This window comes from Sander lucioperca, chromosome 9 (genome assembly GCF_008315115.2).
Source record: "Sander lucioperca isolate FBNREF2018 chromosome 9, SLUC_FBN_1.2, whole genome shotgun sequence".
In the NCBI taxonomy this organism is placed as follows: Eukaryota; Metazoa; Chordata; class Actinopteri; order Perciformes; family Percidae; genus Sander; species Sander lucioperca.
In genome coordinates this window covers 5,017,487-5,032,778 of record NC_050181.1, presented here as the reverse complement: position 1 = coordinate 5,032,778, position 15,292 = coordinate 5,017,487, and the positions used below count along the sequence as shown (strand labels likewise).

The 15,292-nt window shown below is 41.2% G+C and overlaps 2 protein-coding genes across 3 annotated transcripts in view; both read left to right on the top strand.

Moving 5' to 3' along the window:
• Positions 1 to 1,264: 1,264 nt before the first annotated feature.
• On the top strand, positions 1,265 to 6,626 carry LOC116045856 (transmembrane protein 200C). The gene is made up of 2 exons (XM_031293785.2): positions 1,265 to 1,406; positions 4,291 to 6,626. The coding sequence occupies exon 2, from the start codon at positions 4,324 to 4,326 to the stop codon at positions 5,863 to 5,865; it is 1,542 nt and encodes a 513-aa protein (XP_031149645.1). The 5' UTR covers positions 1,265 to 1,406; positions 4,291 to 4,323; the 3' UTR covers positions 5,866 to 6,626.
• A 1,633-nt stretch (positions 6,627 to 8,259) lies between these two features.
• epb41l3b (erythrocyte membrane protein band 4.1-like 3b) overlaps positions 8,260 to 15,292 on the top strand; it is a 56,921-nt gene continuing 49,888 nt past the window's right edge. The window contains exon 1 of one of the 2 annotated variants that reach the window (XM_031293772.2): positions 8,260 to 8,439. The gene's annotated coding sequence lies outside the window, so the exon portion shown is untranslated. Of the gene's footprint in view, positions 8,440 to 8,493; positions 8,698 to 15,292 lie in introns of those variants that run through there. The other variant, XM_031293763.2, reaches the window with a different exon arrangement.

The following is a 15,292-nucleotide window of genomic DNA, read 5'->3' as shown; positions in this document are numbered from 1 at the left end:
TTTAAACAGACCTTTGTCGATCTGAAATGAAGACAGATTCAGCAACTGTATGGTCTATTTCTCACTTAAAATGTTTTCAGAAACACGTTTCAGTGAACTATTTTCGTAAAATACGAGATCATATTTTGAACAAGCCGCCATTACTATCGGCTGGAGAAGCCAGACCCACGTGACGCGTTGTCATTTCCGGTTTTCGTTTTTTGTATTACGTCTCGCGCACACACAGAATGTACACTCAAGACTGCGTCGCTTCGGTGTGTTCCAAGGCACTTTTTGGATCTCGGGGAGCCGACTGATCAGTCCGACTGCCTTTTCTGCCGACGGTCAGCCGTTGGGTTGGTGTGTCACGGGCTTAAAACATTTTAAGTCCCTGTTAGAAGCTCAGAAACATCTGTTCTGTGTCCGTATCTTCCTACTATATATATTGCACAAGCTTAGGGCTATACTGAAAGCTGCTCCAGACCTCCAGACCTACACAGCACCGGACTGTTAACAGCATGGATTAAAGACAGCTCATTAAAAAAAACGGATTATTCCCCATGTCTGTGTATACTTTGACTCCAACTGCGGCATTCATACTGGAGTTTTCTCTGTTCCTTTCCTCTAATTTATGCTGTAAACAAAACACATTTCTGGGTCATAAATTTGAAGTCAGCTCTCTAGAACATCAGCTTTGTAGTGCATGCTCCCCCTCCTGCCCAGTGTATAGCTGCTTCCTCTGTCTCCAGCCTCACATCACAGAAACACATCTGGACTCTGTCATATTTCATTTAGTTAAACATGGGGACGCAGCATATAAGCAATTATAGCCATGTAACCCAAGGGAGAAAGGTAGAGCAAGGAAGGCACATCATGTAAGAGATGATGAATTTGGTGTAGGCTATTTAAATGAGCCTTCCTCTGACTTCACCTACACTATTTGAAACCCATAACACAGCAATTTATTCATGCATTGTATTTCTCAGCGATATGCATGTATGCAAAAAAAGTAGCCTGTAAGCATTTTGTCATTGCTACAAATTCCCATACCATTGTGTAACAATTAGGCTATAGACTGTGACAAAAATGCAACTAGCATGTCTTTAATAGACAGATTAAGTTTAAATTCAGACGGCTACTGATTATTGTGTCCAAACATGTAAGAAAATCTATAAAAAAAATATCTGGAAGCGTGTGGAGTTTAACATACATTATGATAAATGTCCTGAGCAGCCCTCGTTTTTCACGTTGCCCAATAATCGCCGCCAATAGAAATGCAGTTGGCCCGCCCCTGCCGGTCTATTGTGAGTCGGCGTTCAACTGGAAACCACTCTTCCAGACTCGGCACCAAAGTGGCGCAACACGACATGCACAGCTGAACGAGTGTGCGCCTTTGAAGATGTTTGATTGTCAACCATCAATTTCTGGTAAGAGACTCGCTGTTTTATTATTATTATTATTATTATTATTATTATTATTATTATTATTATTATTATTATTTTTCCTCACCTCCTGCGTCTTTACCTCCAGCTGGATATCCGTGCTTCTTTCGTGTTTAATCTGATTCCACATTGATTCCTAATGTTGTACCGAAAACAGGGATTAGGAAGACTTCCAATTGTGTAACAGATCGGTTTAGTTGGGGAGTAGCCTGTTTTTGATCTCGAATAAATCGACGGACAAGAGTTTTTATGTCAGGAAGACGTTGGACAATGCGCACTCCAGTCCGTTTACTTTTATCCTTGAGATTAAAATGACGATTTTGTTGCAGTTTTGTGGAGATATTTCGGTCTGTCTTAGATATTTAATACATCATCTGTCAAATATTCAAGAGACAAAGTAAAAAAAAAATGGAATGAGAAAATAGCAAAATTATAGATGTGGATCTATTTCCCCAGTTAAACTTTTTTCACGGCTCTGGTGTTGCAATTAAACATCCTACCGTTTTTTAATAAGTTAGTAAGACAAATGAGAGACTCCTGCGTTTAAATAAAGGTATAATTATTACCACACAGCTTTAGTTGTAGCGTTAGTTATGAAACCATTGGCTTCGTCAGGCCGTGGAAGAGGTGTGGATGTTTGTCATCTGTCTGCACCTTGTAAGCCAAAAAATACAGTGTTTGGCTTTGTGCTGGAGCGAGATGCGTCGCTGTGGCTCTGGACATTTTCAGGACACCTCCAACCTCCATACACGGCACCTCGTATATTTGCTTTACGGGCTTTTCCAACAGAAGGGAAACAGATGCGCTGTAATGTCAACAGTCGATTACTCATGCAACATTGCGCGAAAATATGCGCCCCCGCAGCTTAGACGGACTGCAGCGTTAACCGGCCTCCTCTCCATCCTGCCAGACGAACGGCTTTTAGGGAGCCAAACCGAGTAGTTGGCAGCTTCCTGTTCAGCACCGCAGACAGAGACACAGTCCGACTTGTCCACACCCACTTCTAATCCACGTTACTGCTGCCCTTCTCCTTCCAAACATAGAGAGAGGTCCGCCTACGCTTTATCAGTTTTAGTGCAGGTTGACGTGCTCTCGCCCGGGAGGCTTTTGAGTGGTTATTGAATGCGATATACTGAGAAAGTCGCTATAAACAGCAGCTGAGTACCGGTGTGTTGTTTGCTGAAGCTCAGGTGCAGAGCTCTGTGTTCTTCTACTTTCCGTGGGAACTTGGATCATAAAGGGATGACTATTATTTTTGACTGCTAAGGTTGAGAGAGCAACACCCAGAGCAACCTTTGAAAACGTTTTATTAATTGCTGCTCTGAAAGGAATTTGTGGAATAAGTTATTCATGAACCTAAGCCCTAAGTCATACACAATTAGGCGTGATTAGTCAAATCAAATACCTAGCTACCAGCACAATCAAGGACGGAATGTCTGCCTAATTAATCAGCCTTTTCCTCCCATTATCATTCACCACATGTGGTTGGATCTCATCAGCAGATGTCTGTAATCATGATAAGTGTTGGTGGCTTCATTGCCCTTTGGACCACAGCTACTGTGCTGCATAATCAGAAAACAAATGCAAATATCTTATGTGGCAGAGGCAGTGTCGGTGTGTAAACAAATTGCTAATAGCTCATATTTGCCTTCTGTAATGTGCCGTATGTGAAGGACACTGTCATCTTGAAGCACAGCTGCGTTTGGTTGATGGTGAAGTGGATCTGGGTGCAAAGCAGGAGTGATAGTGTTGTTGGGAGAGGTTGGTGCCACAGAGGAGAGGCAGAAAGAGAAGGAGTGTAAGGAAGCGAGAGTGAGGTGGAGAGAACATGCCTGCTGGCCTCCTGTCTGAACACATTACATTTTCATAGGCTGATATCGCACCGGCACAGCTGAACATAGATAAATAGCACTCCTTGTTCTCCGCTGTCAACTTGGGTATTTGTCTCTGTTTTGCTTACATCATTGTATTTATAGATCCAGCAGAAGATGGATGTTATCTGTTGGTTTACTGACCATCTGATGACTAATATTGCATCTGCCATTGGTGCAAAGAAGCAGTGCATACTCTCCCTGGAGGATAAACTAGGATACAGGGCCGGATTAACTCGCTTGTGGATCCTGAACCCCTCCCCTTTTCTTACAACCCATTTTGCCCCAGTAACCAACCAGTATTCCCACGCTGGATAATTAAAGCCCCTGAAAACTTGGCTTTGAATCTTAAGTATTTCTCTAAAACACTAAATATTCATGACAAAAAAAAAACTTTAACCCATCTATAGGTTTTAAGAGTTTGACCTCTTCAAAAACTGCTTCATCAGGACTGTGCAGGTGTTGCTGCATCAGATTTGATTGATGCTCGGAAGTACGTGACATTGTGTTTTTCCAACTCCAGCCCATTTCAAATCAGTAAGAAGATCACATGGAATAAAGAAATACATAAATAATCTATCATGTGAAATAACCAAAACTGTTCTAATTGTGGCAGAAATGTGTGTGTTCATGGACCCAAGTGCTCATAGTAAAAAGCTGACTGAGAAAATAAATTTGCAGGGCCTTTAAAGGTATCAGAACTAGATTTTTACAACTTGAGGCCCTAAACATTTCAGTTTATATGGTGTTTTAGTGGTGCATATCACCAAACAAACAAAGTTATTGTCAAAGAGTGAACCTGGGATCTTCGTGGTCCCTGAGGGTTAGTTACCCGCTTTGCCTGGTCGATAATCCTTGCATGTATAATAAATCTGGATTACATGTATAATCTCTTATTGGAATATACATATTCAATCTGTGGCTCTAAATGTCTAAACCTTCTTATCGTGTAAATCATTAACCTAATGTTCTCTCGTTTCTACTTTGTGTCCTGCCAGGTTGAGTGACAAGCCTGCTGTCCAATCGCCAACATGATAGCCACAGGTGGCCTGCTGCGCATGAACAGGCGCCAGGATTCCCTCCGCTCTAAAAACCGAGCGGAAAACAAAAGGAAGCGGAAATCCAAGAAAAAGAAGAAGAACGATGTGGTGGTGGTAAAGGGGAAGCTCAATCTGTGCTCCCCGGCCGGTTTTGTGGCTGCTGTGGGAGTTATAGTTCTCATGGTGGGGATTTCCATGGCAGTCCTGGGCTACTGGCCCAGCCAGAACCAGCAGCAGTACCAGGAGCGCCGCAGAACTGGAGGATACCACGCCAACAAGATGAGCTACTCCAAAAGTCCACCTGTTTCCTCTAACTTGACCCATAATAAGCCTCCCTCCGGACAGACAAGTTTATTCAACCAGAGCCATTCTAACAGCAGCGCCCCCGACTCCTCCCGCCACTGTGGTTTCCTGTGTGACTTCCTGAATAATTACCTGTACTCAGACAATCTAAAAGTCTTCGGACCACTGGTGATGGGAATCGGCATTTTCCTCTTTATCTGCGCCAATGCAGTCCTCCATGAAAACCGAGACAAGAAAACCAAAATCATCAACCTTAGGGATATCTACTCCACCGTAATAGATCTACACAGCATACGGTCAAAGGAGTACTCGCCTCTAAATGGTTTGGTGAACTACACGCAGTCGAGGAGTGCTGAGGGCCCGTCAGGCTCATTCCCTGCAAGCGGGATGCTTACCCGCAGCTCCTGGCCCTCCACTGGACTCAGTTTCCAGAGCGAGTTAGGTGGCGATGATGTGTTCAGACGGCCGTCGTTGGCCAGCAGGCCTCGGAGCTGGTCCCGAGATGTCCAGACCTTCACGGACACTGTCTACAGCATCTACAAAGACTACAGCAATAGCAGCGAGCAGGCCCCGCAGCCGCGACAATGGGAGACCACCTCCATCGTCACCTCCTCTGTGAACGCTTTCACCCTCCCTGTGATCAAACTGAACAACTGTGAGGTGGAGGAGTCTGAGAGAGCGGAGCCAGAGGGACATTCAGAGGAAGGGGTCGTTATTGAGGCTGCTGCTGAAACCATCAGCGAGGAAGGACAAGCCAGCAGCAGCCAGACCGACGAGACGGACGCCAAGGAGAAGGACGCCTCAACGGCAACAACAACAGATCCCCCCCTGCCCCATCAGAGCCACGAGGACATAACCACAGACACAGCTGACCAACAGGGGGTGCCGCAGGCTCAGCCTCAACCACAGTGGACCCAGTTGTTTCCTCCACCTTCACCTGTTGCCAGGGTGATGGGTTCACGGCTGTCGCTCAACTCCCTCACGGATCAGCCCAGGTCTGCACGCCGCTGCAGCCTGTCTGTGTCTGTGGGTCGTCAAGGCGACAGAGCCAGGCGCTTCAGCTGCCCTCGTCTGGAGCGCTCCAACAGTAAGGGCTACATCAAACTGGCAGACCTGGGGGGCGAGTCCTTCGAAGCCCCCGACACAGACACTTCTTTAGTGGCCTCCGAACAGGAAGTAGCATTGGATGCAGCAGCAGCAGCAGCAGCGGAGGAAGAAGCTCAGGGATAGGATAATCTGGTGACAGCCAGCACCTCTACAGAATCCTAGACTCAATTTTTTGCTGATGAGCCTCTGAAAACTGTCTGATGTCTTGTTCTTTGCTTCGTCCTTCTTCTCTGATTGCTTATGTGAAGTTGGCTATTACAGAGGAAAGACAACGTGGAAAGTAAGCAGCTAAGGACTATTGAAACATAGCCATGAACACTCAAGAGCAAGGCTCTTTATAAATACCACATCCACAGCTCAATATTCAGATGTAATTTTTCTATTTTTTCAATGTAGCAAGAGCAATACTAAAGACTTGTAAGACGATTTAGTAAAGATTTGTAACAAAAAAAAGAAAATCTGATCTGATGGGTTTGAATTTTTCTTTCGTATAACAGTAGGGAAACCATTGTAGCTTATAGAATTGCCAAAACTGTCACTGAGAACTACTGTCTGACACGTTGTACTGTAGCATTAAAATATGCCACAGAAATCTAAATAGTCTAGAATTGTTTCTCTACATTGTGATGTGAATACCACGTGAATAGGTGAACTGAATTGAATCTCAGGTAGACGTTTGGTTTAGGATCGGGACCTTGAGGACAAGGTCTTCCCTATGTGCACACTTGTTTATATGAAACATTCATGGTTGAATAAACTTGACTGTAACACCTCCTGTCAGGTCTAATAGGTGTCCTTGTGTGATATTAGATTAAATGCAGCCAATGCAAAACGGTTTGTTTGCTCCAAATATTTTAAGAAACATTAAATGAAAACGTTGAAAAGCTGTGTGACTGATTAAGTGTGTGGCAAAACCTGCAGACGGTATAGATTTTGTTTTCCTGCACTTCAGCAGCACATCTTATTACTGGGAAAGACTGCAGTGATATTAATGTTACATTGTCTGTGCTAACTGAACTGAGACCAGTAACCAAAATGTGACCTTTACAACAGTCTTTTTAATAATTGGCTTCACTATTAAAAAATTGCAAATTAGCAGAGGCTTATCTGCCGATTTAGATGGATGACAAATTAAAGGAAAGTCCAGTGTACGTAAGTGTCTTAATAAGGGGTTTGGCCAACATGAGCCTCTAGATTCTAGTACAACGTCAGCATGCCTTGGCAACATTTGACAAGTGTCTGGAACTTCTAATACCCGAAAGAAAATTCCCTCATTTGGTGTTTTGATGATGTTGGAGAATCCTTTGTGTCCTGTATGGAAACATCTGCATTCTTTATGTTTCTGCACTTATTTATTCAGGTTTTTCCTGAACATCTGTCGCCTGTTTGTATGTTTATATGTACTTCTTCTGCATATGATGCCACATTTGTACATATTGTTATGCAAATACTTTGCACACAGCTTTCAGTGGTGAAAAGTAACTAAGTGCATTTATTTAAGTAGTGTACTTAGGTACAGCTTTAAGACATTTGTACTTGTTTTGAGTACTTTTTTTTTACACTTCTACCCAATACATTTCAATATATTTTATTTTATTTTACTGGTATAGTCACTAGTTACTTTGCAGGTTTGTAAGGTTTTACATGCGAAATACACTCAGTTGCCAATTAGGAGCACCTAGCTAAAAGTAATTCAGTCTATTACAGCAGTCCTGCAATAAATCTCACCTTCATGAAGCTGCCTCCAAAATGACCATTAAGTTTAACACCTCTCTAAAACAGTTTCAACGAAAGCTGAACATTATAACCTTCAAGAAGTTAAGGCTAGCATTTATTGCAGGACAGCTAGACTGCATTAGTATTAGCTAGGTGTACCTAATAAACTGGCAACTGTGTATATGATACTTTTTGATAAGATTTAAACTACCCAACAGTGCATAAAACCAAATCAACTCCACCTGGACCAGCTACAAAATTTGAATGCTGCTTAATACATCAGTAAAAAATAATTAAATAATATACTATATAAAAAAATATAACACCGACAGGAGGACCCATTCTTCTGCATAAGAAGTACTTTTGATAGGCCTACTTTAAGTTTATTTTGTTTATAATATTTTCATACTTTTACTTAAGTAACATGATTGCAGGGCTTTTACATGTAATGGTGCACATTTATGTTGAAGTATTGTTACTTTAACTTGTGTGTAAGCATCTAAATAGTTGTATATTTCACTTCTTAAATACAAAAAAAAAATACAGCAGGCCTATATGTTATCAACATTACCTACCTAAGTTCAGTCATCTTTCAGGAACATTGTCTTTGGTTCGCAGACTTTATCAAGAAGTATGTTGCTCAGCCTAACGAGGCCATCTAGTGTTCATGTATGTGACACAGATGATTATCTAACACGCCGCTCTTCCTGTAGGCTTCCACCAGGTGGCACTGGGACTATGCTGTTTGCGTCGTCATCGTGGGCGTGCCCGTTTAGGAGTACTATGGGGGCCGTTTTTCAAGGCAGGAGGGGCGGGGTTAGCTCGATCCAGTCTCTGTGACGGTTTGCCAGAGCAAGCGCTTACAGGTGTCTGGTCCTTTCCACCCGGACGAGCCCCGCGTCGGGATTCCTTGGTCTCCGGTAACACGTACACAAGTGTCAGTTGGTGTTTACGGAGTTTGTTCCTTCTCATAAGAATCAGGTAAAGTGTTTATTTCAGTAGTTTGTGCGCTGCTGAACTTCACTACCTATCAATACGGTTACTGGGCAGTAGCACATTAACTGAGTTTTGCATGATTTGGGCAGCATTGACATTGTTTTAAGGGTATTTTCCAGAACCTGACACGTGTATAATTCGTTCTCAGTTAATGTTTTGTTTCATTTTTCATTTGTTTCTCTGCTTCAAACACCGGGGTTTCCAACACACTGTGACCTGCTGCTTTTCTTGGAATGTGAAATGGTGAGTACAAGCTTTCATTCACAAAAAACGGGAAGTGTGACACATAAACACTGAGACAGGTCAGACATAATAGACAAAGACATGTTTGCATATTAAAAGAGACATCAGTTTTAGCGGCTCTAAGACTAGGTCAAACAGAAGGCCGACGTGTCATTTTGAGGGTTAAGGGTTACTAGATGGATTATGAATGTTGCATTACCTCATTTTTTAAACTACTGGGTTCTACAAAAGGGTTGGTGAAGCAGCTCTTTAAATGTGAACATATTTTAAAACTACTACTTCCTTGGCTTTTCTGGTGTTAACATTGCTTACGTTAAATAAAAACATGCTAATTGAGGTCTTTATCAACGTTTTTCTTAGGCGGTTTCTTAACTAATGCCTTCCTATTTTGCTGAGCAAGCAAACAACCACCCATACACACACACACACACACACACACACACACACACACACACACACACACACACACACACGCACACACGCGCGCACCTGATCAAAAATCTGCTGGGCACAGGCAGAGAGTTCGGAAATAGGAAGTCATCACAGCATGTGGTTCCACTTATAATCTCCCCAAAATAGAAATGTGCATGCATCAATGAAGGAAAAGCTCTTTGTTTTAATAATCTCTTAACTGTACATATAGACTAAAAGAGTTACTTAAACTTTACTGCATGGTCATTTTTTTATATTTTGTAATGTCGCCAAGGTCAATATGGCTCATATTATATATATTTTAAAATGGACTATTGCTTTATATAGGGCCACATGGTCGTTCTTACAGTTCAGAAGTTTTAACAGATATATGAGGCTGAATGATAAAGGTGAATGTACAGAACCATGAAGATAAGGCTGGGCAAAGTCCATGGGACTTGTCTGTGTCATGTTCATTAGCTGGTGGTTGCGTGTACAGTCCTGCAATTTCCACTGTGAAGCATTTGCTGAGCTGGTACTTTTGATGTCACCATGACTGACTTACTTGTCTTTAAAAGACTTAGTAGGCAAAATATGCTTGCTATATGTCACGGCATCAGTGTTTCCTACAGAATGAGATTCTATTTGCAGTGGTAGCTGACCCGGGGTGGGGGGTCCACGTGCGGAAAGAGGTGCAGAATTCTTATATTAATTGTACTGCAAATATTTTTGGCAACTTTGTATAACAGCTTAGGCCTAAATAGACAATCTGCCCCCAGTCCCATCCTCAAGGCTATAAGGGTGCAGGGGCAGTTACAGCACACAATGTAATCTTTAAACAAACAAAAAAAACTCTTTCTCTTTGACGAAACAAAAGATACCACAAGTTGTAATTCTGTTTAACAGCCAGATGCTGTTCACCTCTTTGTGACCTTCTGCATGCAAGACAAAAAAAATAAACTTAAGTGTTACTGTATATGTTGTTAACTTGTTGAACACTTGAACATGAACAAAATTGAATCCTTACTAGCTAACTTTAGGCGTCTTACATTACTAATAACATGCTAATAACTTCTTTGAATTTCTACGAGATTAAAAGCGTATTAAGAACATAATACATTAACCCTAACTTGAATGCATCCGTGTTGGAGAAATTGTTCTGAGGTGTTCATAATACCAGGGTTTTTCCTGGCTCAGAATAGGCCTTACACATGTGAAGCGGGGATCTGTGGGTCCTCCCCCAGGAAATGTTGAGCATCAAAAACTAAAGAGCATATATGGCAGTATGTGGCAGTCAACATTGATTGTGTGGCGGGCCACCACAAGTATATCAATGTATGGGAAAAAGTGTGCCATATAAGCAAGGGAGGTAGTGTAATTTCCTTTCAGATTGATCTTGTATCATTTTAAATTGTCTGTATTTAGAGCTAGGGCATAAGGTTTAAACTAAAGACTAATAATAAATGATAATGGATTCCCTAAAAGAAGAGTGTTTCTCCTTGAAATTGTACTTCAATTTATTTAAAACTCTCTCACAACGAAAGCCAGAAACCAAAGCTCATATGCTGCTAGAGATATATCAGAGTCAGAAATGTATGATTTCTCCAACAATGCAACTTGACAAGTGAACAGCCCCTAAATGCCCCTAAAAATGTGATTTCAAATCTTATTTGTTTGGCCTCTTGGGAGCAGCAGAAACAAGTAGACATGTAATCACCTTTCAAACTTGTTAGCAAACAGTTGCTTATTTACCCATCCAGCAGTGTGCAGCATTATAATTCATTTAGAGTCGTTTTGGTTTCAACCAACTCCTGAGGGAGGTATCTGTGTCTTTAGCTGCAAAATGCTCCACTAAGTTCACCAGCTAATCTCTTAACTGTGAGCAACTGCCTGATGCGGCCAAAACGTCACTATTAGAGCAGTGAGAGTGAACCGTAGAACAGTAATGAACAGTAAAGTTGTGGTATAATAATATTGATTATAGTCGCTTTAGATATTCAGGCATCCTTTGGTATTATTTGTTAAAAGTTTAACCTCAAAACTCAGTTAATATTCTTCAGGACTGTGAAACTGCAGTTTCATTAGATTTGATTGACAGTGGCCAAACAACCCACCAACTGTCATCATATTCTGATTGCTATATCCTGATTGGAAGAACACAGAGAGAAAAAGAAATGGAAAGTTGCACTCACAGAATACAGCGAGTAAACACTGTCATATATACTGTAAATTACGCGATACCAGCTGTAACTTGAGGAAAGTGTATTAAAATGTTGTGGGTGACCATGTTTCTTGCCTGGTTTTTCCAAGCTGGGACACTTAAATGCAGGAAGGTTATAATTATGGGCAAGCAGCAGGGAAATTCCAAACGGACTGAAATGCAGCATATGTACAAAAACTGTCTGTTTCATCAGGTATTACATCAGAAGATGTTGTTTAGGTGCTATGATTGAAAGGGCAGTTTTGGTGACCTACAGTAGAGAAAATCTTGTGACCCCAATTACCTTTGCTCAGAATCAGGAATGTATTCCCCTTAGAAATTCCATTTGTAATGCTATTGCATTCCTTGTCTAGTGTTAGGATGACATAACGAGATTAAATCTTCTTTCTGTGGCTCAAGGTCATTCATTCGTTCATGTTCATAATTATTGCTCGTTCTCCTGCTCCACAGGAGAGATTTCCTACTGCTGTTTTGATGTAATGTTGCCAGTGATAAAGACTATCTCCACCTATTGAATTTAAATCAATTCTATTGTCAGATCAGTTCATGATCAATGGCCCTGGCATTGTAATGGAGGAGAAGACATTCTTTTACCTGATGCTCTTTGATGCTATGACTCATTGAGCTGTGTTTGACGAAATTAAGTTTATGGAAGGGCCCATGTGTGTGAGTCAGAAATTGGAGTTGAAGGTTAAAAGAAATAGTCCGCAAATCTCTGGCATTATCACAATTTAGTGATAAGACATGCAAAGGTTGGAGTAAAGTAATTTCTGTATGAATAAAAGGGCAGAGCCAACAATTGAATTATTACATTATACAATCTTCCGGATGGTGGGTCAATTATTAAACTCCCAGTGGAATGAAAATTACCTCCTATGACACTTTATAAGTGAAATGAGCCGGGGCGCCTGGTTAGCTCACCTGGTTGAGCGTGTGCCCCATGTACAGATCACAGTGGCCGCGGGTTTCGGTTCCGACCTTGGGGCCCTTTGCTGCATGTCATTCCCCCTCTCTCTCCCACTTTCCTGTCTTAATCTGTCCTATAAATACAGGCAATAAAAGGAGAAAAAAATGACATGAGCCATAAAATCCCAATTTCTTTTCCCAAGACACCATGTTTGCATCTAAATGGCTGGAACAAATTTGTTCAAATTGAAAGGAGAGAATTAGAGCTTTCAGCAAAAATTGTTAATTGTTTCAGTTTTTCTTTTCTTTTCAAACAAAGAGGCCAAACATTTGCAGGATCCAGCTTCTCAAATGTAAGAACTGTCTGCTTTTCTTTGCCATATTTCATTGTAGATTGAATGTATTTGGGTTTTGGACTGTTGGTCGAACAAAACAAGCAATTTGGAGAAAGAAGTTTAAGATGTGCACTTTTTCACAGTTTTTCAACATTTTCTAGACTAAGCCATTAATTGAAAAAAATAATCAGCAGGGTTATTGATGATAAAGACAGGAAAGAAAAGAAAGGTATACTTTATTAATCCCTCTTGGGAAAATTCAGTTTTTTTTTCACTCCATTGTTGAAAACACACACACATAGGCCCGAAATAAACACATGCACACACAGGACTTATAGACATGCATTTTTGTTATGGAGAGATGTTGGAGTGAGGGGACTGCCATAGTCAAGCGTTCCGAGCAGTTCAGCCCAGGAGGTGCCTGGCCCCCAAGCCAAGTCCCTACGGACTAAGCTACTGCCACCCATAATCCATAGTTGCAGCCCGAGAGACTTTTTGAACTTGAAAGCAGTGAATAGTCACACAGAATTTAAAATTGAACTGAATTTTGATAGAAAACAACTGTTTTATTGTTACTTTCATGGTACAAGGTCGTCACAGCTCAGACCATCACATATTTGGAAGTTCACATTTGGATCACATTAGTCTATATCCATGACGTTCCACATCCGGGATTGCTCCGGTGCTACCAGAAATTCCGCCGGATCACACTTTTTTTACCTTCTGCTTTCTTTGTGTTGGAATTTTAAACTCCGGTCCATTTATGAAGACTATGGTTAACTGCTCCTCAGATCTCTGCAGGGTAAATCAAGACAGCTAGCTAGACTATCTGTCCAATCTGAGTTCTCTGTTGCACGACTAAAACAACTTTTGAATGTACACGTTCCACCAAAACCAAAAAAGTTCCTTCCCGAGTCTATTTTGCAGCGGCACTGTGGCTCTGTCCGGGGTGTAGCACCGCCCATGACGATTGTGATTGGTTTAAAGAAATGCTAATGAACCAGAGCACATTTTTCTCCCATACCGGAATGCTGTGTGGACTAGCCAGACCTTCCTCCGCAGCGCTGTGGAGGAAAGTCTGGCAATGCAAGACTAGGATCACTTCAATAGCCAAAGTGTCCATTAACAAATATCCCTGAGCAAGACACTGAAGTTCTACCTGCTCACTTGTTATTTTTACTATAAAATCAAGAGCATCAGCATAACGTGCAAAATGCAAATGAACCCATCAACACAGATGTCTTGCCCTCAGGTGTGCAGTCATTCACAGTCAGTTGAAGTGAGCTGAACTCGACACGTGAGTGCAGTGCTGCTTACGATCACCAAGGCCTTCGGAAGGCTGGCAGAGATAACATGTAGGACTCAATCTTGTTGAGTGGAGAGATAAGCTTGTTGGGTGTTTTGTTATCTCCCAGTGTTGCCTGATCACTTGAGAGCAGCATGGGGCTGTCTTTGCCTTATAAAGCTACAGCTCCTGGGATGACAGAGTATTTATAGTGGAGAGTAAGGGTTGGACTGGGCTCTCTTTAAAGTCCTCCTCAAATGTGCTATTGTAAAGGACCTTTTGTTTCCTCTCAAAAAACTCTGTTGCAGTGGTTTGCTATTTTGCTGTGAACATTCAAGCACTGAATTTCCATTTGTCCTTGCTTAAGGTTATCCAAACTACCATCTGTCCCACATTTTGTTTCTTTTTTATTTATTATCTAACTAAACACAGAAAACATAGTATTGTTTACAGAATTTTAATTTTATTTTTTAGGCCAATATCGGTATTTTGGAGTTTGGTTCATATTGGGCAGTATTTTATTTTTTTACATATATAACACAACAAACAATCCACAAAAAAATGTTTTAAACTGTGACCAAGATATAAACTTTGTAAAAGTTTACCTCAAATCTAGTTTAGCATTTTCTGTCTTGCAACTTATCCCCCGACGTATACACCAATACAATATATCCGCAATAAGCTAATATCCGCCAATTTAGCAAATTTTATCATGCAAACATCAGCATGTTAGCATTTAGCTCAAACCGGCGCTTTGCAGTAAAGCCTCATAGCCGCTTGCATTGCTGTAGACTCTTGTGTTGTTTTACTTTCTGTACATACTGAAGTGATTGTTGTAATTTAAAAAAAGTCTAGATGAAAACTGCACATAACAAGATTCATAAAAAAGCCTGAATGAACATATTGTTTGATTTTACACAGAAAAGAGACATCCAACTTGGACTATGTTGTCAAAATGAAATCAAGTGAAGTTACTACCTCAACCACTACACTTCTGCTTGGACGTCAGGATATTTAGATAGTTCTTCCAAGCTGAAATGCAGATATCCATAAAAAGCTCTAAAAGGGAAGAATGATTCTAAATTTTGCTGCAGTTTTATTTTTTCAAACCACACATGTGCTGCCCCTCCCTTTCTGTAAAAATGCCTGGTCTGCAATCACTTGACAGGCACAATCATTAGCCTGCTGCTTTCCAAAGGTTACAAATGCAGAGCACATTCACGATTCCTCGAGATAAGATGTGCTTCCTACATGTGAAAAACAAGAAGGGAGTGTCTTCCCCATTGTAGTAATAATCCCTTTTAACATTAGTCTGCAGTATGTACCTTTGGCTTTACATGAAAGGGAGCCAAGATGAAAGACTAACTTTTCTAATAGGCGGATGTAATGTCATATGAGTGTTCTCAAGATAGGGGGTCGATTTGGGGGTGTCAAAAT

What these genes read in the sequence shown, in the direction of transcription:
- LOC116045856 (XM_031293785.2), top strand. Translation starts at nt 4,324, where the DNA reads ATGATAGCCACAGGTGGCCTGCTGCGCATGAACAGGCGCCAGGATTCC.